We start from the raw sequence: 26,933 nt of genomic DNA, 5'->3' as shown, positions 1-26,933 counted from the left end.
GCGCGTCAATGTAGTGTTGGAAAACACACGCAATATATACAAACACAAATTGCAAAGCTTGCATAATTTTGCAACACATTTTAAATTCAATTTGACCAAAGTTGCCACTTGTTGGAATTTTATATTTCCTTTTTTACCCTGTGCCCATTAAAAATGGGCAAGTTCATATTTTTGTGTAGTGGATATAGTCTTTATTACAGAGACTGTAGACTCTTAAAACTATGCCACTCAGTTACTTGCAACACTTACAATATTCCGCCTCGATATTGTGGTCGCTGCAGCCGCAGCTCGAGACTGTGGCTTTTCAGGACTTGCGATTTGCTGAAAATGTCTCGGGGCAATCTGGAGCAGCATACGAAGCCACGTCATCTACGCACTTTAAAAGTCATGTTTCCTTTTTGTTGTTGCCTTGCGCCATAACTGTCACAAGACGAGCCATTTGCTGCGTTTCTCAAGTTCCTTTTACAAAGTTTTACGCTTAGAAATGTGCGCTGCTCGTGCTTTTTCTGACGTGACACGAATGATGCTAGTTTATTAAGGAAGCCTAAGAGTATGCTTTACTTATTGTTATACATTTAATTCGATTTCGATTTTTTTTAAAGATATTTAAAATACTTGGTCCATTTTTTTTCAGCTAAATTCAAACTAAGTGATATTTTTGAGTTAACGTTTGAGAAATGGCTCTGAGAATCTAAATAAAGTTTTTCTTTAGAAAAGGTTAATTAGAATTAAAAAGGCAATTTGAAAAAATTTTCAAGCAAAGATAATAAAAGATAATAAAAAAATATATTTAGGAGCTGATGACAAGATCAGACAAGATGAGATATCCGCCTTTTTTCCACCCAAACTAAGAATCTAATAAAAAAAAATGTTGTTATGGGTTTTTAACAGTTTTTGTATTTAATATATATTTGTTTTTGCAATGATAATAGTACACATTGTTTTACTTACAATTAATACAATGCATTTAAATGATTACATATGTCTGTATATACTACATTACGTTAGTTATATTCCATATAAGTAGATGTCGACTTTAAGCTTATTTGCCTAACATTAACATAAATATTGTTATATTTAAAACATTTAAGCTACATATTCAAAAGTATATACACATTAATTTTTTTAAGTGTTTTCATTAAAAACTTAAAACTTAAGTTAAGTGAATGAGAAATAATAATGTGGAAGATAAATGACAAATTGGTAGAATAAAGTAATGGTTCAGTCTAGTTAACAGTTTTCAGCAGAAAATGTATTTAAACATTATTCGAAAAAAAAAACAATAAAAATGGCATACAAAAATATAAAAAAAGCTTCAAGAGAAATATAACAAAACATTAATGAAGTTTTTAAAAGTTATTGAGTGTAATTGCATGAGAAGATTTTATAGGATGCTATATATTGTTCTACGTACTATATGCTTAGGTAAATTTTTAGGTTTTGCATGATATTGTAGGTATGCTAATGTGACTTATGTTTTATCGTTGTTCTTATTGTTGCATGCTGCTAGGTGTAAGTTCCTGTATTCATATATTATTAATAATACAATGTGGCTATGTTTCATATATCTGATGTCTCTCTCTCAAAATATTCAATTCTCTAACTCTAGTCTTAAGTGTGCGATAGGTTCATCTAAATGCTAAGACTTTGCGTAGTATTCCTTTGGATGCCCGGGGATTACACTAAAATAAACTGCTCTGCTTGGCTAGGCTGCAGCTGTGCAGGGTCATGGTGCCCGTGGGGTGAAGTGCGAGGGTTGCTTGTAATGTTGTTGGCGGCGGCGTCGTTACGGGGCCCCAAGATAGCCGCTTTCAGTTTGGTCGCAATGGCAACATGCCATAATGTTGTTGATGTGCCTGTTGCTGTTGTTGTTGCAACATCATTTGTTGTTGCTGTTGCTGCTGCTGCTGCTGCTGTTGCTGTTGTTGCTGTTGCTGTTGTGTTGTTGTCGTGACCGTTGTGGGCACCTGAGATGTCGTATAGGTCACTGCACAAGCTGCTGGCTGCGAGACAACAACAGGAGCGCTCACCTTGCGCTCCGATTGCGTGCGAATCGGTTGTGGATGTGCCGAATTTGGTTGCGGTGGTGGCGCATACATGAGCATCGGTGGCGGTGGCGGTGAGGGCTCCACGCTGGGATGACGTGCTGGCGGCGTCACAGCCGAGCCATGATACGAGCCATATGAACTGTCATCGGATTGGGCCGACTGACCACGATTACGTGGTCCGGTCATGCCATAAAGTTGCTGCTGATCGCGACGCTCGAATTTGTGGTTGCCATCCAATGGAGTGGGATTGTTGCGTGATCCGTAGACTGGCTGGAAGCCCTGTGATTGCACCTGTATCTCTGACATAAGCTGTGGCGGTGCCTGCAATTGTTGTTGCTGTTGCTGTTGTTGTTGTTGTTGCATGCCAGCAGGCGGCTGTTGCTGCTGCAGCGGCTGCTGTTGTCCTCGCATGGAACCACGCATGCCATAAATGCTCTCGGTACGCTGTTGCATCTGATTCTGCACATTCTGATTCTGCAGATGCGAAGATTGAGCTGCCGTGACTGCCTGTTGTTGTTGCTGCTGTTGCTGCTGTTGTTGCTGCTGTTGTTGTTGCTGCTGTTGCTGTTGAGTGCGCATGGGATACAGACTCTGTGCCGGCACCAATGGACCTGGACGTGGCACAATGTCACGATTAATAGCCGTATTGCTCTTCGCATAAACGGACTGGGAGCGATTCAAGTTGCTGCGCGTCATGGTGGGAGAGCGGCAATATAGGGATCGAGTACCTCCATAAAGCGGCTCCTGCTGTTGCTCGTACTTGGATGAGAGTGGCGGGGCGGTATACAGATTCTGGCAATAGTTGCCGGCTCCGGCACCATTTACCACACCCATTTGGGCCATGTTGGCAGCAGCATGTTGTGCCGCCGTTGCAGCACCGCCATTCGATTGACCACCTCGTGGATATGTGCCTTGCGATTGCTGATACTTGTTCGGCTTCTCTATGTCCATGTCATAGTTCAACTCATCTTCGGAGTGTATCGAACTCGAGTCGTTGTCCACACTCCCCTTGCCATGCCGCACACTACGACGTGAGCTAAAGATGTGCTCGTACACCAGACCAGAGGCCATTCCTCCAACCAAAGGACCAAACCAATATACCCAATGGTTGTCCCATTTGTTCAGCACAAACGATGGACCCAAGGAGCGTGCTGGATTCAGATAGGGCATCTGTAATAAAAAGAATTAAGAGTAAAGGTTAAAAAACCGAAAAAAAATTGATTAAGAAATCTATTTTTGACTCAAGAAAAGAACTTATCCATCTGCATTGATTTTAAGTTAAAACTTTAACTTTTAATCCCAAGTGTATTTATAACTGAGAAAATATATAGCTATATATTTACAACTACGGTCACACAAATACCACAAAATATATAATTTACAAAATCAAGTTTTCTTTCAGACTTAAATCTAAAATCAATTGCTTGTTTATTTTAAAAATGAAAATTCTTTTATAAATATTAGTTTCATTAAAATATTGTTTTAATAAAAAAGACTGTTTTCCTGATTTGTAATTTTAAAAATGACACACAACACTTGTAATTAAATTTATTATTATATTAAACAAAACAAGGTAATTTTTATGTATCAATGCTGTCAATGCTGTATATCTATATTTATTTAAATGTATATATTTTTATAGAGAAAATAATATTGTAAGTATCGGAGATTTATGCTTAATTATCGTTAAGTTGAAATCGCTTAATATATCCATATAAATTTCATTTTTATTGCCGGGGTAAATATTTGCTTTTGATTTGAAGGACTGAACTCGACTGGACAGGACTAAACTGGGCGACCTTATGAGTATCGCTAAATTAATTATGTTTCCCAATTTCTCGGTCCCTTTGTTGGATTTCAGACTCAGGTAGTTTGCCTTAAAGGTGAACATTTCTGTAGCCGTCACGCTGCGATTTTTGCACCATAAAAATGCGTAAACGGCAGGTGCGTTTTCAGGTCTCAAGTCTCTTGTCTCTCAGTCTCTTGAATCTCGAGATTCCTTAAGCATCATTATCAATGTCAAACTTACCGAGACAAAGCAGCAGGCGCTGTAGGCTGCTCCGATGGCGAACGACGAATTGCCCATGAACCTTTTAATGGCATCGGTGGATACGAAATAGCACAGCACCACAACGAAAGTCAGTATGAATTCCACACCAAATCGTTCCCAGGCAGCGAGTGCAGAGCTGTGAGAGATGGCCGCCTGTAAATTTCCCTGATAGCCAGGTACGGTGACACTGTAAATGAAAAATATTAAATTTATAATAATTGCACTGATAACACACATGAACAAAAGTTTTTTCATTCAATTGCAATGCCACTGACAGACTCAAATATTTCCTAAACCACTCCCTTAGCTAGTTTTACCTCATAAAGTTCTATGCAAGGCTGTGGCGCACATGGAATTATTTAGATTGCCAAAGTTTCAATTGCCAAGTGACAAAAGTTGTTGCCTATTTCTAGGCAAAAGTTTTCTAGTGTCTTTATGATTTACGCACAATTCAACTTTTATGATAATGCTAATGAGTTCACTGACATCCAGATGGTGTCAACTAAACTTGCTTTGACTTCATGTGATAACAGCATACGAGAAAAATATTTAATTTGCTTAACTCTAACACAATTATCCCTTTACTGGTAATTCCTTAAAATTGAGAAAAAAAATTGATTTCAAACGACCTTTTTCATTTTCCATGTTCTTGCTAAGCTTATCAACTACTTTAACATGCTGTCAAACCTGATTTGTTAGCTTAAATTAATTTTTTTTATTTAGTAGTTGGTACAATATTAAATATTGTTAAAATTGTCTGCTAAGTTTTGAAATTTAAGGTTAAACATATTTAACCTGCTGTGCCCACTCGTTGATAAGGTGCTGCCAACTTGGTTTCACAGCGTTGCCAGATTTTGTTATATTTGACACACGGATGACAAATGTACTTTAGTTTCTTAATGCTGAATAGAGTGAAAACAAACATGAGTTCTGCAGTTGATAAATTTTCCACTTCACACGATTTGATAAGGAAGTGGGGTAAAATGTTTGCGAAGCTTTTTGTGGAAATGCAACTTGCACACCGGAACATTGAATAACTGTAGAAAATCCGGAAATAAACGCTTTTGAAATGCACTTAAAGGTACTTCAGCAAATAGAACAGACCCCAGCACTCACTCAAACTCAAACTTGCACTCACATTGAGTGACTGACTGAATGAGGAGGGCAAGGACAAGACAGGAAGTCCCAACCAAATAGGTGTAAAAGTGTTAGCGGGGTTCGGGCAATATCCGTGTCGGTTTAGCGGCAATAAGCGCCAGCTTTTCCTACTGCAAATAGATGTGCCAATAAAGTTACCTATTGAAAATGTGTGAAAAGCTTACAGAATGACTGTGGTGGCTTGTGTGTTTAACGTGAAGAAGGTGAGCAGGGAAGAAGATAAAATACCCAGCGCATTAAGCTGCTTACAGATGTAATAAAACGAGCTAATATTCAACATGTAAAACGAAAAAAAATAATAATGTTTTGAAAAGCATTTGATTACAAATATATATTCAGTAAGCTCTATTTATTGAAAATGATAAAACACTGCTAAATCTTTTACTCAAGAGAAACGAGTAATATTTAACATGTTTAACGAAAAAAAATAATATTGTTTTGAAAAGCATTTGATTATAAATATATATTCAGTAAGCTCCTTTTATTAAAAATTAAGAAATACTACTAATTAGTTTACTTAGAATTTCTAATTTAAAAAATTCAAGCTATTCCATAATTTTTGCTATAATATTATAATATATTAAAAAAATAAAATCCTTAACAAAAAATAACAAATTATGAATTTATAGAATATTTTTGTAATATTTCAAATTAAATTTAGATAATCCTTTAATTATTTCATAATCAGTTAAACAAATTCAATGACATTAAATGAAGTAGAAATATATGCATAAATTTAATAAGAAAATTTGTATATATTTTATGCAGCTAATTCTGCTGACCGAAAATTATTTTGCACTTTAGAAAGCGCAAATAAAACATTTTTCTATTCTTTCTTTTACTTTTTTGATTTAGAGTTTGATTTTTCCTTTTTGGTTTGCTTGCCCGTAAAAGCGTAGTGTTAATTTTACAGAACAACAATAGCAACAGAAACACACACAGAGATGCACATTTAGTATCAGCTACTTAGTAGCAGGAAATAGCAAAATGTTGGCGCAAGTTTATGTGCCGTTAAGCTGCTCAGTTTTTCCTTCCTGCCCAAAATTGTTTGCACGATAACAGCAAACAGAAACCAAAATATAAAAGAACTGAGAAAAACGGAGAAACTAGTATGAGTAAACTGAGTGAAAAACACATATATTAAAAAGCTTAAAATAAACTGCAAACTTGAACTATAGCTCAAGTTTTTCACACAGTGATTGGGTGTGTTTGGGTTTAAAAAAAAAAGGAAACCCATTTCCTCACACATTTGTTGCCACCACATCCGCATGGCAAGTGAGGTTATGTGTTTGTGCAACACGCTCGGTTGATTGTGGTCTGGGATTCAGGGATGCGTGTGAATAGCTCTGGCCAAACTGACACAGACTCTGGCATTGGGTTTCCTTTTATTTCGTATTTTTTTTCATTTGCCTTAACATGATTATTTTATGTAAAATCAAATATTCTGCTGTGAAATGCAATTTCCTGCAATTTGTGGCATCAACGGAGGATATATTTTCATAAAAAATGGTTGAAAATTAAGCAATTTGAGTAGAGTTTTCTCATGTAGATGTCAAGCTGCATGTTTAATAGTCAGCAGCGTTGCCACCTTACGCTTAAATTATGAAATTGAAAACAAGTTCAAATTCATTGAATGACTATACAATTTAAATTTCTCTTAAATAAACACACACATACACACACCCACATATTTATATGAATTTGTGACGGAGACACAATTAAAATGCCCAATAAATATTCACACAGAAGACGCAATTTATTGACTATGCCACAAAGCAATTAATTATAAATTTTACTGTCCACAAAATTGCAAATTCAATGTGCATTTAATGCAACAATTTGGTGAATGTGGCACAGACACATGCGTTGCATGGATTGCATAGCACAACTTCCACTCGAGGTGACTGTGTCAGGTACAGACACTGGACCAGCTGTGCACCGTTTAGTTTCTCTTTTTTCTCTTCTTTTTTTTTTTTTTGATAGGGAGCTACAACCGGAAGCGCCAACAGGATGCCATTTTCATGTTGCAAGCCGATAAGCCAAAAGGCAAAAAGACTCTCTACGAATCCAAACGGTTTTCGTAATTCAATTGCCAGTGAATGTGACACGAATTGATTATCTTTATCGATTTGTACTCCTTTATTGTCCAGGAAGTGCATTTCCCCGATATATGTAATCAAAAGGGAATAAGAGGAATGCACAGCCTAATAAAGGCATAAGCTACCCATTTCAACTTTGCCGCCGAGATTAGATACGATTAGAGATGCGAGATTCATAAATTGAAGTACTTTGAGATACGATAAGTCAACCGTGAGTATATAATGAATATCGAATTTATATTTTCGATGTTATGCGTTATTTAAGATGACTGAATATATTTCAAAATGTATAATACAAACTTGAGATGTACCGCCAATCTTAGGTGTGTTAAGAGACGAGAAAAATAAGGAACAGAAAGTATAAATTTATTTCCTAGATTACTGAATGTCTGCATTGAATTGAATGAATATTAAAAGAAATCTTTATTTATGGTCGAAACGTGTCACGTTAAGCAGCACGACACACGCTCATCTCTAGTGTCGTGTACCGTTCTCATTCCCTTGACTGCAGTACATTTCATTGTAGTGGCATTTAAAATTCAAATTTCGACTCAAAAATCCTGTTTTGTTTTTTAAGACTTCATGTGAGTGTGTGTGTGTCTCTATCTGTTGTGAAACTACTGTAATTTTGGGCGGCAGGTGTGTTGTGTGTTGAGCTCGTTTATGCATTGCCAGCTGCGCTTTCGGATTGACCAACCAGAAAGGAGCAACGCTGTCGACACGTGTTTGATTTCAAGTTTCCGACGACGCATCCTGCGCAGGCGCAACGACTCTCGCCTCTCGCCTCTCGATTCGGTCCCGATTGAGTCTCGATTCTTGAGTCGCCAACGAGTTGAACAAAGGCCAATGGCAATGGTTAATTATGCGTTCTGTTGCTTTCGGCTTTCGTCTTTCGTCTTGCGGCCTCTACCTGATTTTTATCTTTTACTTTTTCATCATTTTCAAAGGCTACTTTGGCATTTTTTGGAACGTGCTTGGCGCACGTTCATGAACAAAAAAAAACAAAACAAAAACAACAAGAAAGAAATCGAAAACAGTGAACTGAATTCTCATTGGAAATGCAGAAACAATAACCTAAGCTAAAGATATCTTTAAACATCATATAGCCGGATATCGATACTTAAATATGCTGCGGGTCTCTCAAAACAATTAAAAATAATAAAAAGAAGCAGTCTTCAAGTGTGTTTTAGCTACAGCTTCGTGCCACATGTCCGCTTATTAGGGTTGTGACAATTGATATGTGACAAGAGTGTGCGGGAAGTGGCTTGTACATTTTTCAAGTCCTGCATGCGTACTTACAACTTAAAGAATCTGCCTTCTAAAGAAATTACTATCCCTTAGGAATATCATAAAAAATCATAAGAATAGTTAATAGAATATACAAAACCGAAACTGTCAATGAATAATGATTAAAATTTGTATCATTTTATATAGTTACATGCTTGAACTCCAATGAAACTAAATTTCAAGACATAAAAACAGAAGAATACATTTTTAGGAACTTCGACTGTAACTCAAAAAAAATAAGTTGCTTTAAAACTTCTCTGTTATATATCTGGGAAAAATATTGAGATATTTTTTTTATATTTTAAATATTAGAGTTACTTAAAATTCAAGCTTCAAAGTAGTTCATAAATAAAAAGAAACTAAAAAAAAAATTTGTCGAAAAGATGTATCTATGAATTAAACTTTAGATGCTGAAAATATATTTTGTGCTTTAATTAAATTTAATTAGATATTTTATCAAATAAATACTCAAAGTATCTATAAGATGTTTCACTTCAGCAAATACAGAAACGAAGTGAACAGCTTTCCAGGGAATTATTATAAGGAATAATGTTTGTAAACTTAAATACATAAAATTTACAAAGAGTTTCTTTTAACTCAAGTGTAGGCTTTAAAGTATTTTGAACATATCTCTTAATATGGAATATCTACTACTTCTTTTATCTCATTTTATAATTTTTGTAAATGCGTGACTAACATAATTTGCGTGTTTTGTAAACCACAAGCTGCTTTTGCTTCAATTAAGTTAAATTTTATTGCTTTTTGGGTTAAATTCCGCAATCTCAGCCTAGAGCCCATTAATCAGGCAATCAAAGCGAAAACTAATAATCCAGCGTAACCACAAAATCGGCTACCAAATCTAAACCAATTAATCAACACACAGGCAAACACATAAGAAACTTTTTAGAAAACATATGTTTCAACTAAAACATACTCTCTGAACATGCTGGAGAGGGAGGAACCCTTCGCAAGGGAGTCAAAAAAATAAATGGGAACAAAAAAATGAAGAAGATACGAACCTGATCGGAGCAGCAGCTGAAACATGTTTCATTTGCCAAGACTCTAGAAAGCAAAGATGCCAACGCACTTAACAACAAAAAAAAAAAGAAAAAGAAATAAGAGAATAAAAGGAGCCAGGGGTAAAAAAATAAAATAAAATCAACAGCCAAACAGATGTTGAACAGACTAAGTGCGACAGGGGCAAGCTGCGCAGGCGCATTAACTTTCCTCACAACATCGAAAGGAGTTCAGAATTGGAGCGAAATTTGTTTGAAAAATGCTGCGCAGGCGCAGAAATATTTCTTTCTTTTTTTTCTGTTGTCTCTTTTTTTCTCCCCCTTTCTATGCTACGCCAGCGAAGACAAAGACAAAGAGAGACTGATGATATTCCACACGCATATCCTGCACAGGACTTTCTGTTTGTATCTAGGCATAAAAGACGCTGACAGGCCAGAAATGATTTAGCTATGCGTATCCTCTCACAATTATGTAGCTGTATCAGTAGCTGTGTATGTGTGTGTGTATCTAGGCACAACCTCGACAAAGGAATCCGGTCCTGGCAGCAACGCATTTTTGTAAAAATGGGAAAATCACGTCGCCAGTCGGCAGATGTTTTCTCTAGTAGATAAAGTCCTAGCTACCTGCTTCTTATGCAGGTGCTTACATATCTGTGTATCTGTGTCTGTATCTGTGTTTGTGTGTGTGTAGAGGATACGACATTTACCTGCATATCCTATTTATACACACACATTTCTCTAGTGTTTCCCATTTTTGCACATGGAACATGGCATTTCCTGTAAACGGTTTTTGGTAAAGTGCCTCCGTGTCCTCCATGTACAGTCACCACATCAGTCGCAAGTGATTTTGTGAGTGACATTGAGCAGCTTCTTGGATTTAATTTAAAATTGTTTAGTATTCTATTCGGGTGCAGCAATTATTGCCAGCGACCAGCAGAGATAAATGCAAATTTCAAATTGCTTTTGGTCAAAGATACTTTACACATTGTTTGAGCTTGCCTTTAAATCGAAATGAATTTCATGCTCAATTATTTTTGCAAATGGAAGTTTTACTTGGAATTTAAAGCCAGCTTATAGATTGTACTTCACCAATACAGAAACACTGAAACTGAAACTGCAGTCAAATTTCAATTTATTCGAATGCAGCTACAATTCTTAGAATTAGCGTCAGCTATAAAGTCGTCTTGCATAAATAAAAGATAAAGATTCTTTTCATGGATTGCTTGGAAACAAGATATGAACTCATTAAAGTAATAATTATATATTGATCTCAAAAAAAATTATATACGTTCTGCATGTCAGCTTTATACTTTCATATTCTAAAGATACATTTTGAAATTCTTCAAATAATCAGGAAAAGTTTCTAGTAATCATTTAGCAATCATTACTCACAAAATTCCATTAGTTTATGGCAAATTAAACTTTAAGATACATAAGCATTGCACGTAAATGCAAAATAAAATATCTAATGCTAAAGATAAAAGTAAATTCTAGCAACCTTTAACAAAAGCTACTTTTATATCTTAAAGAAACAGATTCATTTTTGATGTATAAAGTTTCCGATAATCTATTAATTTAAATTGTAGCTTTTAGATTCTATATCAAAATATTTAGTAAACATTTCAGTTATAAAATTACAAACGAATTTAAGAGATATTTAACAAACATTTCCGCAATTTCAAGCTACCCCAAAATTGAGCTGAACTCATTTGTGATTTAACCAATTATACAGCCCATGTAATAATTAAATATATAGATATTTAATTAAATCTTGAACTTACCCGTAGAGAAGAGCGGCACCTGCGATTCCTCCGCCGCACTGGGCGGTCATATACATGGCAGCCCTTATCGGGGAGATGCTTCTTATCACACAACAGGCCAATGTAACGGCAGGATTGATGTGAGCGCCTGTGAAAAAAAGCAATACAAATAAGTGGATTAGATATTAAAGATTTCTGTTTGATGTCTGCATGAACTACAAGCTTAATGCTGTATAGTTATAAAAGTATCTTGAGGTCTCAGGCTGTCAGAACTATGGAAAAGTGATTAGTTGCAGAGAAAGCTGTAGCATTTTTATAAAAGTCAAGAAAGAAAATAAATAAAAAGAGCTTTTGGTGTGCTTTGAAGCGGGAGTTTGTTTTCTTTGGTATTTAATATTAGAGCATTCTTCCCTCTTTTTGTTGAGGTCAATGGATTTGAGATCTGGATACACCTAAACACATGTCTAATAAAAGTTGATTAAAGTACAACTCTTTAATTCACAAAGAAGAAGATTTTGTATTTAAAACATAAAGGATCTTAAAGTCCTGATAGTCATAAGTTTACCATCCGTAGATTATAATTCTTAATATTATTTCTGTCTAACACTGAAGAAACTTTTATAACTTTTTGTTTAATTCATGAAATATATTTTATCTTTCTTCATAAATAAAGAAATTAAATTCTGGTAAAACAAATTATTTAAACCGCAAAAATCACAAGAGAAACTAATGCGTTGAATAAATAAAAGAGTTTAGATCATTAATATACAAAAAATTATTTTGTCATAAATTAGGTGTTTTCAAAAATCTTCTTAACAATAAACAGCTTTCTTTTAAGTCAGATTTTGATAAAAAAAAATTCTGTACCACTCACTGTATAATGACTGTACAGTGTCCCTTAAAATCCGTTAAATAACATTTTGACACTTTCGCGGAAAAATACATTTAGTATTGTGGAGAGGGGGAAATGGGGATTGGTGTACAGATAACATCATAACTTAATGCTCAACCAATTGGCTGTGAAAAAGTAAAGAAGAAAATGTGAAAGAAACTTTAAGGGAAATCAAGAACACATGTTCTAAGGCATGGAACTCCCCTCGAGCTGAACTTTAAAAGATATGCTGTCTTTGTGGAAACATTTAATTGCCTCGAATGTCAACGCAGATGAACAAACAACACAAGGAAAGTGTACAGAACACAGAAGAGGCGAAAGGAGATGGAGGAAGCAAGAGGGGACGAGGTGCAAGAGTCGATGGCACTACAAGTGCGCCCGCAGAGATAACAGAAGGAGTTGTTGAAGGTGCCGGAGGAAAGGAGGGGGGGAATGGGGAGGGCAGCTGGTCGAGGAGGAACGCCTCGTGGTCGTGGGCGACAACCACAGTGCGTTGGCTTTTCGAAAATTAAAAGAAGTAAAAAAAAACAATATTATGGAAATATGTGAAATGGGGTTCCGTACTTGTTGTTCTTGTTTTTGCAGTGGCAGCAAAATTCCCACGCGCCGTTCGCCCCACCGAAAACAACAACAACAACAACGAAAACAACAAGTAAAAGAAAACATGCAACACTTGTCGCCTTTTTGTTTATTTATTTGTGTATTTTGTTTTTCGTTTTGTTGTTTCTTTTGGACTTACCCGATATATGCAGAAAGCACTGCGTTAACGTTGCCATTGCCAGTCCGGAGGCAAGAGCCGTGGCCAGGAGCACGGAGGAGACACTGGCACCGACACCGGCGCCCGCAGCTGCGCCACAAACGATGAACACATATAGGAACGAGGCTAAGCACTCGCTGATGATGGATCTGCAATGAGGAGACAGATACGAGAACAAGAGAGTGAGTTACAGATACAACTTCAGTTGGGCCATGTCATTTCATATGATTAAAGTAAATATGTATGTAAATATATATTCCAGAAATTATGTTGCGCTACAAATTGCATACAATGTCAGCATTGTTGCTTCTCCATCTCTCCCCTCTGCTGTCTTTCGCCAAAGACAATTAAGCACACACACTGAAAAAAAGTACCAACTTCTAAAATCAAGAACATTCATCTTAAATATATTGTTCTTAAAATAAGATTATTTTAAGACCAAATTACCAAAACTAAGATTATTAATCTAAAAAATCTTAAAATCGTAATATAAGAATAAAAGTCCTAAATTGTTGGGAAAGTATAAATATGTTCTATTTCTTATCAAACAATTGGTGGCGCTGGTTCGGATCCTAGTTGTAACAAATTAAATTAACATTTATAAAATTACTAAGATAAGACAAAATAATAAAAAAAAAATTCCTATCTTTGATTTTTTTATTTTAATTTTTAGAACATTTATTCTTAAAATAAGAACTTGGTCTTTCTTAAAATGTTCGTAAAACTAAGATGTGTTTTCTTAATTTAAAAATTTTATGTTTTCGACAAATTTTTTAGACCTAAAATCTTAGTTCTGAAACCAAAATCTTGATTTTAGAACATTTTTTTTTATCAGTGCAGAGGGACTGCAATGTTCCAGTGCCAAACCCAAAACCAAACCCCCAAACTGAGGTTCATGCTCCGGGGCATGAGCAGCAGCTGCTGCTGCTGCAGTGACGATGGTTGGAGGTCGTCATCATCACAGCAAGCATAAAACACACAGAAGCGGAAGAAACGCCTCTTATTCCCCCCCCACTCCCAACTCCCCGTTCATATTCTCCCCAGTCTGCAAAAATCAAACAAACTGCAGGACCAGCTTTAGTTATGGCTGCACAACTTTAGCTAATTTCCATAAAATTTCTTGTTTTCACTTTTTGCATTTGCAATTCTTAATTGGCAAGCACTTCCCTATCAAATATACTATATGTATGCCCTTTTTCAATATTCTAAAGAAACTGCTGTCACGCACAAACTCTTGTTTAATATTGCAAATAAAAATTAATTAATGCACTGGACAGTTTTCAGTATTTAGCATGTAGTCTTGTTTTAATTACTTTTCATTTTTTCATTTTTTTAATATAAAGCTGTCAGTCAACGACTATTTTTACACCGAAAACTGCTTAATAACAGCGAAAATAAAAGAAAAATACAAACAAGTTAAAAACAATGTAAATAAGGAAAACTTTAAAAAGTTTTCAACTTTTAAAACAATTTTAAAAAAATACATATATGTTTAATAGCCGAATTTTGTAAACACTTTGTAAAACTCATGCAATGAATAAAGCAAACAATAATAATTTAAGTTGTATCAAAAACTAACAAACAATTTAGAAAAAAAATATGTGTTTTAAACTTTAAAATAAACGGCTTGATGCTAGTAAAATACACATTTTAAATAAAGATTTCATGAAAATATTTAAGTTTAATTAAAAAATTTAAATATTTGCTTGTTTTTTGCTAAAAGATTGGTGGGTAAAATATTACTTATTTAATATTATGAAAGTAAATTATTGACAAAAAAAATATGACTTAAACTTTTATTTTTAATAAAATCAGTGCACAAGATATAAGACATAATATACATACTGAATAAACGCAATTTAAAAATGTTTCAGCAACTAAAAATCATGTTAATAAATCAATATAAATAACTGATTGCGAAATATGATTTTATGATTGATAGCTAAGGGCATTTATGCACAAAGTTGAAGTGCTTCGTAATATTTAAATTTTGTTGTAAGACTTATGCAAATATGTATTTGCAATGCACAGAGAAACTGTCAAAGGCAAACACGAACCACTTAAATTTCACTTAGTTAGGCAATGCAAGAACAACTGTTTGTATTTATGGGAGTGCATAAAAGTCAAAGAAAGAGACATAAGACAATAAACATGTCAGAACAATGACGTGACTAGACTTTGTGACACATAATGACAATGACTAGTTGTAGATGGTGTAATGCAAATGCTAATGCTAATGCTAATGGTTGTTTGGCCCACCTCCAGAACTCCAGAGTGCGAATCTCGGCCTGCATGCTGCGCTTGGGCACCTGCAGGGTGCTGGATAGACGATTGTTAATGGCATTCCCATGTGAATCTTTGCGCATCGCCTCCAAGCGCTCAAACAATGTGACTATATGATAGTCTATATTGTGCTCCAACGGCATTGTGTGCAAACTTTCGTCGGCCATTGCTTTTTTGGAATCGCTGCTCTTGCTTATGTTGTTTATGTTTTCGATAAGAGTTGATAGACTGAGATCAGGCTTAAGGCTCTGATTAATTGAAGTAAATGCACAAAACACACGCGACACGAAATGTATTAACGAGATTGTCTTAGGCAAACATTTTGTTCGTTTAGCTGGAAAAACTTTGTACTCGCAAATTGCATTCAATTGATATCAATTGCACGGCGACAACGACGTTCTTTTGAACTCTCAACAGATTTTGTATTATTCTGCTTTTTTTTTTTTGAATATTACAGTTGTTGATTCGACGCGAAAACACGACCGTACACAAGTGCGAATTGCGAACGAATGCCGAACATGAACAAGTTGAAGCTGAAGCTGAAAACTCACCAACGACACACCACCACAGACATTCACCACCATCAACTGCCCACACCACCAACGCGTTGCATTGTCTGTAGTCCTGTGTTGAATATAGCAACCCTCACAGCGTGGTGAAGTTGAATACGGAAGTCGAAAATGCAGGCAACCTGTTGGTCAACGCACAACATAACAATGATGATGATGGTGAAGATAATGAACATGATGATGATGTTGTTGAGGTTGAGTATGGCAGTAGTTGTGGCAGTTGCAGTGGTGTCGCTGTTAATGGTGGTGGCTCCGCTTTTTTCGGCAACTGGCAACATAATGAAAAGCGTCTGCAACTTGATTATGCAGCCTATGATCAATAACACTGATTTCACGGGCAGCCAGCCACTTCAACAACAACAATAACAGTAACAGCAACCCGACACGATACGACACAAACCGAACGAACAACATAATGTGGAACTCCCAGGCTGCTCAAGCATCTGCTGAACGGATGCTGGTTTCGGAATTGAGCACATCTCAGCTTTCATTGAATATAAGTATAAGTAAGTATTATGGTCTTTGATTTTTTGGTACATTAATAAAATTAAAATAATATTGCTCAATGGGCAGTGCAAAATGATCATCAGGGTGTTTCAAGCGAGATTTAAGCTATTAAAATGATCGACAACTTTTTAAAGTAAAGTAAAAGTAAAAGCAGAGTTTCCTTGTAAATTATGTTATATAGTAAACTACTGTTAGCGAAATAGTTAAGAAATATATAGATTATAGCTGGTAAAATTAGTGAATATTGATTTTATTTTTTACATGTTTATACAACGTAATCTAAAATATTGTGGTAATATTAAAGTCAATTTTAATTGTTAAATAATATATGTATAAATATAAAAGAAAATAATTCATTTAAAATCAAATAATCAAAATTTCACGATGTCCTTAAGTTAGCAATTAGATAATATTACCTTATTCTCTTTAATAAATATATGCAAATTATGCGATTTATTTATTCATTTAAGTTTTCTTGCCCTTCTAAATATATATTTTTCAGCGCAGTCGATATCTTTGACTTTTCTCTTTTATCAAATAAAATATATTTTAACTTCTTATCCCTCCTTCGGTTCTTTGACTACCCCTAATAATTTGAAAAAAAAAACCAAAAACTTTTTGACAACAACAAAAACACGAAAAAAGTATCACATTTTATGCCCCACTAAATACTATAATTATGAGCGCTTCACCACTTGATACCTGTCGATTTTGAAGTTGAATGTGTGTGGATCTGGATGTGTTTGTGTGTGAATATGTGTATTCCCGTCTGGATGGTCGCATCGTGTGAGCGACATTGCGGACCCAATGAGCTGTGAAAGTCAAGAAATGATGGGCAACAACCATGACCAAAATCAGAGTGAAATCAATCACAAAATTGCAAGACGGCCTACAACAAAAGTAGTAAAAGCAAAGCAGAAAAAGGACAGAAAACTTTTGTTTTGGGGGGCGTTGCAAGAAAGCTACAGAAATTTCGGGCACTACAATCCACAGTATTTTGCACAAACTGCAAATGGGGCGGTAAGGACGTTTCCTATATTGCGCCTTATATGGGGACGAGCAACAGCAACAACGATGACGACAAAAGGCAACCTCTAAGCGTGGGAATTTGTTTTTGCACGCTTCTTTTTTGTTGTTTTTTGCAACGTCCAGTGCTTGGTCCATGTCCATGTCCACATCGAGGTCGCACGGGGTCGTTCTTTTGGATGTTCGGTCGGTTAGTCAGTTGGTCGATTGGTCGGTTGGTCGGTTCGTCGTTCTGTCCGTCGTAGGTACTCGTAATAATAAGATGTTTTGTTTCAATCACATCGTCGCATCATCGTATGCATATGCTCCATGGACGAAGGTGAAGGCGATCGTCGTGCTCTTGTAGTTGGGATTCCTTTACCTTTACCTTTATCTCAGCCTTTGCTTTTGTTGTTCTTGCTGTTGCTCTTTTTTCAACACTGTCTGTGCTTTTCATATTCTTGCTTTTGTTGTCTTTTATCTTTGAATTGCACTTGGCGGCGTCCAAAAAGATCTTTATTGTAGGTTGCGCTTGTTATTGCTGTTGTCTTCGTTGTTGTTGCCGTTTGTAGATGGTGTCATGATGTGAGAAAGCCCCAACTTGGCCAACAACTTCAGTGCCTTGGCCCTCTAAGTAGGTAGTTAATTGAATGTGCCAGTGTGAAGTGTGCAAATAGACGATGTAGTTTTACCATCAAACTAATTGGAAAGCATTTTCCTTACAACTTATTTCGAGTACATCACCATAGGGATTGGCCTATGACACCAAAAAAAGGTCCTTTAAATATATCATGTAATTGTGAATATTAAAATTATTATAAAAATTATCAAAAATATAATTTCCAGATCGTCAACGAATTTCTTAATTAATTTTTATCCGTAAAAGTTATAAATGGGCGGAAAACGGGAAATTAAACTTCATATCGTCAAGCTATTATATTACTTTTGAATTCCACCAAGTTCCAAACTATCTAGCGGGTGCAAAAGGCAAACTAGGCAGAAAAATATAAAAATATTATAAATAAAAACAAAAAAAATGACAATTTTATCGGAAATAAATAAAAGGCAATAAATAAATCTATGATATCAACTGCAGGTTACTCAATTTAAGTTATACCCATTTTTTTTACCAAGAAACTATAGTTCTAAAATCAATTCCAAGTCCCCGCATTTTAAGTTGAAAAATTTTGCGTTTTTAGGACAATTTGTCTTTGTATTTGAAAGTCCTGGTCCTAACACGAGTTTTGATACCAATCTTGTCAGGATCGGACTAAAAATACTAAAGATTTGGTAATAATTTATTATACAAATATCAAAAAAACACACACAATGTTTTTTGGTGAAAATATCTTAGAATTGACCGTAGATTACGAATATGGGGTACAATTTGTGAATTTTTTTTGGCCAATACAAATCGATGCACTCTAATACCCGTACTCTGATACTGATACTCTTTAAGCAACTGCAACTTGCAGCTACAGAAAATCAAGATTCATACGAATAATAAAAAAAATAAAACACAGAGATAAAGTTTAATGTGGATACAAAACGATGGCGTGACTTATGAGTGGATTAAAGGTGGATACCTGTCACGGTCTTGGTCTCGGACTCGGGACTCGGTGGATGGCGATGCAATGCCGGTACAGCCCATTGATCAGCTCACCTACAAAACTGAGGTAGGTAACTGCCTTGTCGACGCTCGATTATGTGAGCAGGTCATAAAAAACAATGCTGGGAATTTGCCAGACTCCTTCGTTTGGTGAATTGTTGTTGTCGTTGTTTTTTTTTTTTTTCTTTTCTCAAACTTAACAAGGTCAAATTTGTTGTGGCTTAATTTGCCGTTCGTCTGCGTGTGGGAAAAAATCGCCCAGAACTAAAAACGATTCCCAAAGGAATAAAGTATTACTGCATTTGGAGGCGTTAAGCATACATTATTGGCCACAAGGGAAGAACGGGCTAAGCTAATACAATAAATTCCCAGTAGAATTGATTAGTTTTTAATATAACTAAGAATTATTTTCTTTTCTTAACATCTCTTGGCACACGATGCTGTTGTCAACCCTTTTGATCCTGCCAAACCACAACATAAAAAACGGGCTAAAAACAAATTTTACATACTTATCAAAATCGCTGTGAAGAAGAACATATGCAAATACAAATTTACAGCCATGCACATGACCGTGGCGAGGTCGCAGGTTCAAAATCAGTTATAGTGCAATCCTGTAACCCTTTCGGTCGGTGCTCGACACGTGCTCCACACTCCAAACTGTCAAACCGCAACCCTTTCAATGTACTGCACTTGCAATCATTCGGATTTTGATTTTGATTCCAAATCTAAATTCTATTCTGACTGAGATTCTACACGCACTAATGATGCGGCATTATTTGCATATGCCCATCCCATGTGTCCAGAAAAGGGTTAAAGGATGGTACGGAAGAAAAGGGTGTCTGGCTCTTAATGAAGTGAAATAAATGCGACTGTTACAGTTACAGATATAATTTATGCATGTTATACAACCATTGACTTGTCCCGCTGTCATTGCCACGTTCCATTTTTTCCTCTCAGAACAACAGGACCTCTGAAACCATTTAATGATAGCTCAGCCAAAGGGTTATCCCAAATTGCACTTTGCATTTGAACATTTGACAGTTTTGGTGCTTTTAAATAGTAAACACCACATATGGGGTGGTTTTCTTTTTCATTGTATTAAAGGCAGAATTTTTTTGTGTGGTCCCCGTTTTGATCTAAGGTGCAAAAAATTTATATTCTTGTGGCTTGTGTTCTCAAGTAGTAGTTCATGTAAACCAATTTGGGACTTTTTATTTGACAGTCTAAGAAGAAACTAAAAGGAAGTAAGTGAAGTTAAGAGATTATGATTCATTTATTCTATGCTTAAAAAGACGGCCCTATGGGAATAAAGAGTTGATTTGGAACTTAAAGAGAATCTTTAAGAGAACCTCATAATTAATATAATTATATGCTATATTTCGTGGGAATAAACACAATTCTATCTAATTTCACCTGTTTTATGGCTCAACTACATGCTTGTTATGTTACAATAATAATAATACAATAAAAAGAATATTTATTAAATAATAATTAGTGATTTGAAAATATTACTTGTCGAATTAAAATTAGGCTTTTATTATTAAATTGTATTAAAATTTTAATCGTGGATAGAATAGTAATTTGTAAGATAAAATTGAACCACTGCTAAATAAAATTAAAAAACATATTAAGCATAGAATAGTTGGTTTTCTCTTTTCCACTTCTCTCCTTTCTTTCACGAAAATATGTTTAATTATGTGTATGTACATATGTTGGAAAAATTCAATTTTATAAAATTTATATTAAACCAAATAATAATAAAAGGATAAGAATAACTTTGGTTCATCCTGTTTAAATGTTCTCTTTTATTTAAGTGTATTTATGGTTAATATTATATATTTTTACATATAAACAAAAAATTACTTTTTTTTGTTCAAAAATTATTTTTTTAAATTAATATTTTATTAAGGATCTACAGCATTTTAATTCAAGTTTTTCCTCATCATATATTTATCGTTATAAAAATTATAATTAATTGTTGCGAAAACTTAATTCATTCATTATTTTTTAAAAGCAATAAATTTAGCAATGGATGATTGATTTTCCGGTCTGCCCACATGTTCAACTTTTGAGAGGCGAATCATTGTTTAACCGAGGCTATAATATTTTAAATCAACCACATATTTTAGACAATTCATAAAACTGTTCGCAGTATCATAAAAATTAAAAAAGAGAATTGAAAATGGATTGCGAATTTTGAATCGATATCGAGTGGGCCTTGAACAAATCGATTTCTGGCTATAAGGCGTCACACAGTCATTAAAAATTTTGACAGCTTTTGACAATTTATTGATGTTTTCTCGCAGAGCGCGCGACAAATGACAACAATCAGAAATCAGAGAGAAAAACAAAAAACTGTAAAAATAAATTTCGCCATATCGAAAAATTTGACCTGTACAAATTGCGGAAAGTGGACAAATGTTTTCCCCGGCTGCAATTCTGTCGAGTGGCCGCACATCAACCCCCGGGCGCGATAATTTGATTAATTGAAAGTCAGACGACCTTTTTTTTCTCAGTAGCACCCCTCTCCGGGGGTTGTTGGCGTGATTAAATGATCGTTTGGTTTTCCAGAGGGTCGGCCTCAAGTAGCTTCTCTATTGTATTCACATTAACAGGTTTGGTTAACCCACCCAATATTTTTTTAACCACTAGACCTCATACCACCTTATCTCATCTACTTTTTTGATACAAAAATTTAAATATCGCATTACATACAGACACTTGATTTTAAAGCCGACCACATTCAAATGTTTCACTTGTTGGGTGTACGTCATGTGGGTTGATTTGTGGTTGGGTGGTTTCATTGGTCCTATCACTGGTCTCTCGACAATTTTCGAACATGTGTTTTTTAGTATAAAATTTAAATCTGTTGTCTGTTCTGTGATTATACGATAAACTTCGCTCTGTTGGGACCTTCACTTTCCATCGGTTTCGGACAGTTGTGTAATTGTTTTGCTTCAAGTGGCTCTCAATTTGTGGTTGTGGCTTAGACAGTCGCTCAATTGTTTACTTTTATTCTGATATAACTGAAATTTATACTTTGCTCTTTAATGAAAACTGTACTTAGAAGAAAACTTTATTTCTGTTATCCCTGTGAAATATTTGAAGTTTTACATAAAACTTGTTTAATATAAAACTTTCTGAGTCTTCAGAATTAGCAGCAGTGAATCTCTTAAAACATAAAACTCATCCGAGATAAAATTAATTCTAGAAGTCGAGCTCTCAACTTTTTTAATGTTAAACTTTAAATCAAAATTCCGAAAAACACCTTTAAGATAGGTTAGATGCTTTTACTTTACTCACACACCAAAGATTTACACCCACTTAAACAATAGGTCCTTTAGAATATTGCCACATTAATTATCTCAAACTGTGGACTCGGCTAAGTGCAACGACAAGCAAAATTTTGTAATTTTCTGTCACAATGGCCTAAAATGGTGGTCGGAATTGTTGTTAGTGGCACGCCCATACATGCAAATTGAAATTGGCTTTTAACGGGGCGGGGCAGAACATTGTCACGTCAATGTGAAAGGACATTCAACTTAGTTTGGTTGGTAACCACAACAATTGTCATGGGTATATTCTACAGTCTGTGATTCTTCTGTTCTCAGCTTTTCACTTTCTTGTCTGTTTTTCTTTTTATTCAATTTGCAATTTAAAATTTCATGCAGAGCTTCCCTCGTCCACTTTGCTGCCTCATTTGCATATTTTTCGCCAATTATTTTTTGCATATGCAAATTATTTCGCTGCCTTTTGTATTGAGTTCTAATGCGATTTTGATATTTCACGCCCATTTGTTCGATTCGGCTTGCAATTTGCATTTTTTATGATTTGTTTTCCCTGCCCGTCCCGTTTTCCCCCTGGTATTGATCTCATAATCGACTGGAGTTGTTGTCTTTTGATTGGCACTAAAAAAGAATAAAAAAAAAAAGGAATGCAACAGCAGGCGTTATACTAGCTGAATGATGTTATTATGTGAGGGTCCTTTTCATTTATATGCTCTTTTTGTGGATTGCCAATTTTTGATAGATGATCCGTGAAAGTCTTAAATGGCGACCGAACCAGGGTGCCATAAATTGTGTGTCACAAACAAATTGTTGTGGCTAGGTAAGTGTTATTCAATGAGTGCCTTCTGCTTATTTGCATATTTGATAAATATGTTTTCGTTTTTTCCTGTTTTGGGTGATTTTTTATGGAAAAATAATAAGCATTTTATTATTAGAGGTGCTCGAAATGAGGGATGCGTTTTTTTTTTTGTACGCAGCATAGAAAATTAAGAAGACTTTGTTATGGATCAGTAAAGGTTACATTATGAGTGTTGCTAGAAAATATAGTATACTAAAGCTTCTAGTCTAGAAGAGAGAGAAAGAAAGATGAAATGGTAGCAGTGTTAGAAAATTTAAAGAAATTCTATTGACTAAAAATCTAGATAATAAAAAAAAATGCAAGCAAAATCAAAAAACTTTGTTTTTTAAATTTGTTACACTTAGCTATTTCTAGCTACCCTTTTTGACCAAACTAGTTACTTTAGAGTCTAAAGTTTTTGCCAACATTGAGTGAGAGATTTAGAACCATCATTGGGGTTACTGAACTTACTGCTTACAAGTGATTTGGCTTCAGTGCGTCTCTCAAATGCAAATCGCAGCCAGAGCCTAAGACAGAAAGTCCTTTACTGCTTCTGTTGCCTGGCAAGGCACGCACTAATCCAATTGCCGTATGGATCATTAAGCACTGATTGCGTTTATGGAGCAGACACACACGCACACGCACATATACCACTGTATACATTTGTAAATGTATCTGTGTGCATTGCGCACATATGCAGATTAACCCAGTGACAACATGTTTCCCGGTTGGGTTCAGGTCAGGGGGTTTCCAACCATTACGACTTTGCTGTAAATGTAGCGGTTAAAAGCATTTAAATTAAATGGTAAATTGATTTTAGATTTAAACTGCATTTTAGGCGTAAAGTGTTAAATTCAAACGAATCTTTAATTGACAAAGTCAAATTGAAACGTTTTTTTTTTTTTGGTAACAACTTTCTCAACCGCATTCAAATAAGAGAAGGACTCCCAAATCTGCATTTGATTAACCTCACATCACACATGTTGCAAAAATAAGGTTTAGGAAAGCAGCGACAGCGGCAACTGCTGCAACCGCATCCACCAAAAAGGTATCACACACACAGAAACACACAGACGCAAACAGAAAAACAATTGGCAATTACGTTCGTTGTCAGCCGTTCGTTCGCTTGTTTACCGTTACTGTCAACCAACAGCCCCCTCCACACACCCAAACATCCACCCTAAGCCACCAGCATAACAAGCAGACGACCCACAAAACAAAAACCAAACACACACAAAAAAATCGAAAGGGACAGAAGGAAAAACTATGAGGAAAATCACTTTTGCGCTCATAAATTTCAATAATAAAAATTTGAATGCATTTGACACGAAACAAGCGACCGGCCTGGCCTGCAAACAAGGTTAAGTGTAATAACAAGTCGGTGAAATGCATATAGAAAAATGGCTCAAGGTGCGGGTTGCCATACAGCATCCGCATTCTGTTAATTGAATTGGGTGGCAACTTTAACCCTTTTTTATTTTGATTTTTACAACACAAACAAGAGTTCTACTTTTGCATATGTCGCTCTCTTTTGCTCTTTCTGTGGATGCTCGTAAATCTTATTGGATTACAGTTGATTATAATTTCTACATGAATTGTGGTCATATGTTCACATTGTAGCCAAATTTTTGGTCGAATTCGAGCAAAGATCAAGTGAACTATGACACAGGTTAATGATTTAAATAAATTCAAAGACTTGAAGAACAAATTAAACTCAAAATACATACAGTATGTCAAGTAATTTTTTTGACAAAGCAGAACAACTCATTGGTCTTTTATATTTTTAATAACATTTTTTTCCTTTTTATAAAATCCATAAGCATCTGTAAAAATATTTTAACCAAGATTAGATTTTTGCAATATGTTTGCTTTTTATTTTTAAAAATTGTTAAGCCCAATGAATTAAATTATTTAAACAATTAACTGACATACTGTGCATGTTTTTTATTATTAAAAGCGGGTTACCAAAATAATATCTCTGCTAGGAACTGAATACCGAAAAGTTTAAGCCGGTTCGGTTGCGGTAAAGTTTCTAGCTCAAAGAGTTGACCAACTTTACCCAGTCATAACTTGTTTAAAACTGAACCGATTTTCAAGCGGAATGTCATTTTGATCATGATTTGGCATCTTAATTGATTCTGCATTTAAATTTTTATCATCTAGAAATTTTAATATTTTTTCGATACTAAGCCATCTATCATCCAATTTTCCATACTTACCCTTGACATTTTTTCAATAGCTTTGATCTCTCATATCTTTATCAAAATTAACCGATTTTCAAGCGGAATGTCATTGTGATCATGATTTGGCCTCTTAATTGATTCTGCATTTAAATTTTTATCATCTAGAAAATTTAATATTTTTCGATACTAAGCCATCTATCATCCAATTTTCCATACTTACCCTTGACATTTTTTCAATAGCTTTGATCTCTCATATCTTTATCAAAATTAACCGATTTTCAAGCGGAATGTCATTGTGATCATGATTTGGCCGCTGAATTGATTCTGCATTTAAATTTTTATCATCTAGAAAATTTGATATTTTTTCGATACTAAGCCATCTATCATCCAATTTTCCATACTTACCCCTTGACATTTTTTCAATAGCTTTGATCTCTCATATCTTTATCAAAAATTAACCGATTTTCAAGCGGAATGTCATTGTGATCATGATTTGGCCTCTTAATTGATTCTGCATTTAAATTTTTATCATCTAGAAAATTTAATATTTTTTCGATACTAAGCCATCTATCATCCAATTTTCCATACTTACCCCTTGACATTTTTTCAATAGCTTTGATCTCTCATATCTTTATCAAAAATTTACCGATTTTCAAGCGGAATGTCATTGTGATCATGATTTGGCCTCTTAATTGATTCTGCATTTAAATTTTTATCATCTAGAAATTTTAATATTTTTTCGATACTAAGCCATCTATCATCCAATTTTCCATACTTACCCTTGACATTTTTCAATAGCTTTGATCTCTCATATATTTATCAAAAAATTAACCGATTTTCAAGCGGAATGTCATTGTGATCATGATTTGGCCTCTTAATTGATTCTGCATTTAAATTTTATCATCTAGAAAATTTAATATTTTTTCGATACTAAGCCATCTATCATCCAATTTTCCATACTTACCCCTTGACATTTTTTCAATAGCTTTGATCTCTCATATCTTTATCAAAAATTAACCGATTTTCAAGCGGAATGTTATTTTGAACATGATTTGGCCTTTAAATTAATTCTGCATTTAAATTTGTATCATCAAGAAAATTTAATATTTTTTCGATACTTAGCCATCTATCATCCAATTTTCCATACTTACCCCTTGACATTTTTTCAATAGCTCATATCTTTATCAAAAATTAACCGATTTTCAAGCGGAATGTCATTGTGATCATGATTTGGCCTCTTAATTGATTCTGCATTTAAATTTTTATCATCTAGAAAATTTAATATTTTTTCGATACTAAGCCATCTATCATCCAATTTTCCATACTTACCCCTTGACATTTTTTCAATAGCTTTGATCTCTCATATCTTTATCAAAAATTAACCGATTTTCAAGCGGAATGTCATTTTGATCATGATTTGGCCTCTTAATTGATTCTGCATTTAAATATTTATCATCTAGAAATTTTAATATTTTTTCGATACTAAGCCATCTATCATCCAATTTTCCATACTTACCCCTTGACATTTTTTCAATAACTTTGATCTCTCATAACTTCATCGAAAAAAAACCGATTTTCAAGCGGA

General features: G+C 34.8%; 1 protein-coding gene across 1 annotated transcript; it reads right to left on the bottom strand.

The window, feature by feature from the left end:
* Nucleotides 1–877: 877 nt before the first annotated feature.
* LOC117780640 (neurogenic protein big brain) lies at nt 878–15,517 on the bottom strand. Its single transcript, XM_034617253.1, has 5 exons — nt 15,327–15,517; nt 13,050–13,216; nt 11,440–11,566; nt 4,078–4,285; nt 878–3,218 (listed from the first exon to the last, which is right to left on the bottom strand). The coding sequence occupies exons 1-5, from the start codon at nt 15,515–15,517 to the stop codon at nt 1,812–1,814; spliced, it is 2,100 nt and encodes a 699-aa protein (XP_034473144.1). The 3' UTR covers nt 878–1,811.
* Between the last annotated feature and the right edge of the window lie 11,416 nt (nt 15,518–26,933).

Source organism: Drosophila innubila (assembly GCF_004354385.1).
Source record: "Drosophila innubila isolate TH190305 chromosome 2L unlocalized genomic scaffold, UK_Dinn_1.0 4_B_2L, whole genome shotgun sequence".
Lineage (NCBI taxonomy): Eukaryota > Metazoa > Arthropoda > Insecta > Diptera > Drosophilidae > Drosophila > Drosophila innubila.
Note: the sequence above shows the minus strand (reverse complement) of the source record. Positions and strands in the feature narration are given on the sequence as shown.

Excerpts from the sequence above, each read along its gene's own strand:
- LOC117780640 (XM_034617253.1), bottom strand. The coding sequence starts at position 15,517 with ATGGCCGACGAAAGTTTGCACACAATGCCGTTGGAGCACAATATAGAC. Across the intron at positions 13,217-15,326 it reads CGCACTCTGGAGTTCTGGAG|ATCCATCATCAGCGAGTGCT; the intron begins GTGGGCCAAACA and ends TCCTCATTGCAG. Across the intron at positions 11,567-13,049 it reads GTGCTTTCTGCATATATCGG|GCGCTCACATCAATCCTGCC; the intron begins GTAAGTCCAAAA and ends TTTTTTTCACAG.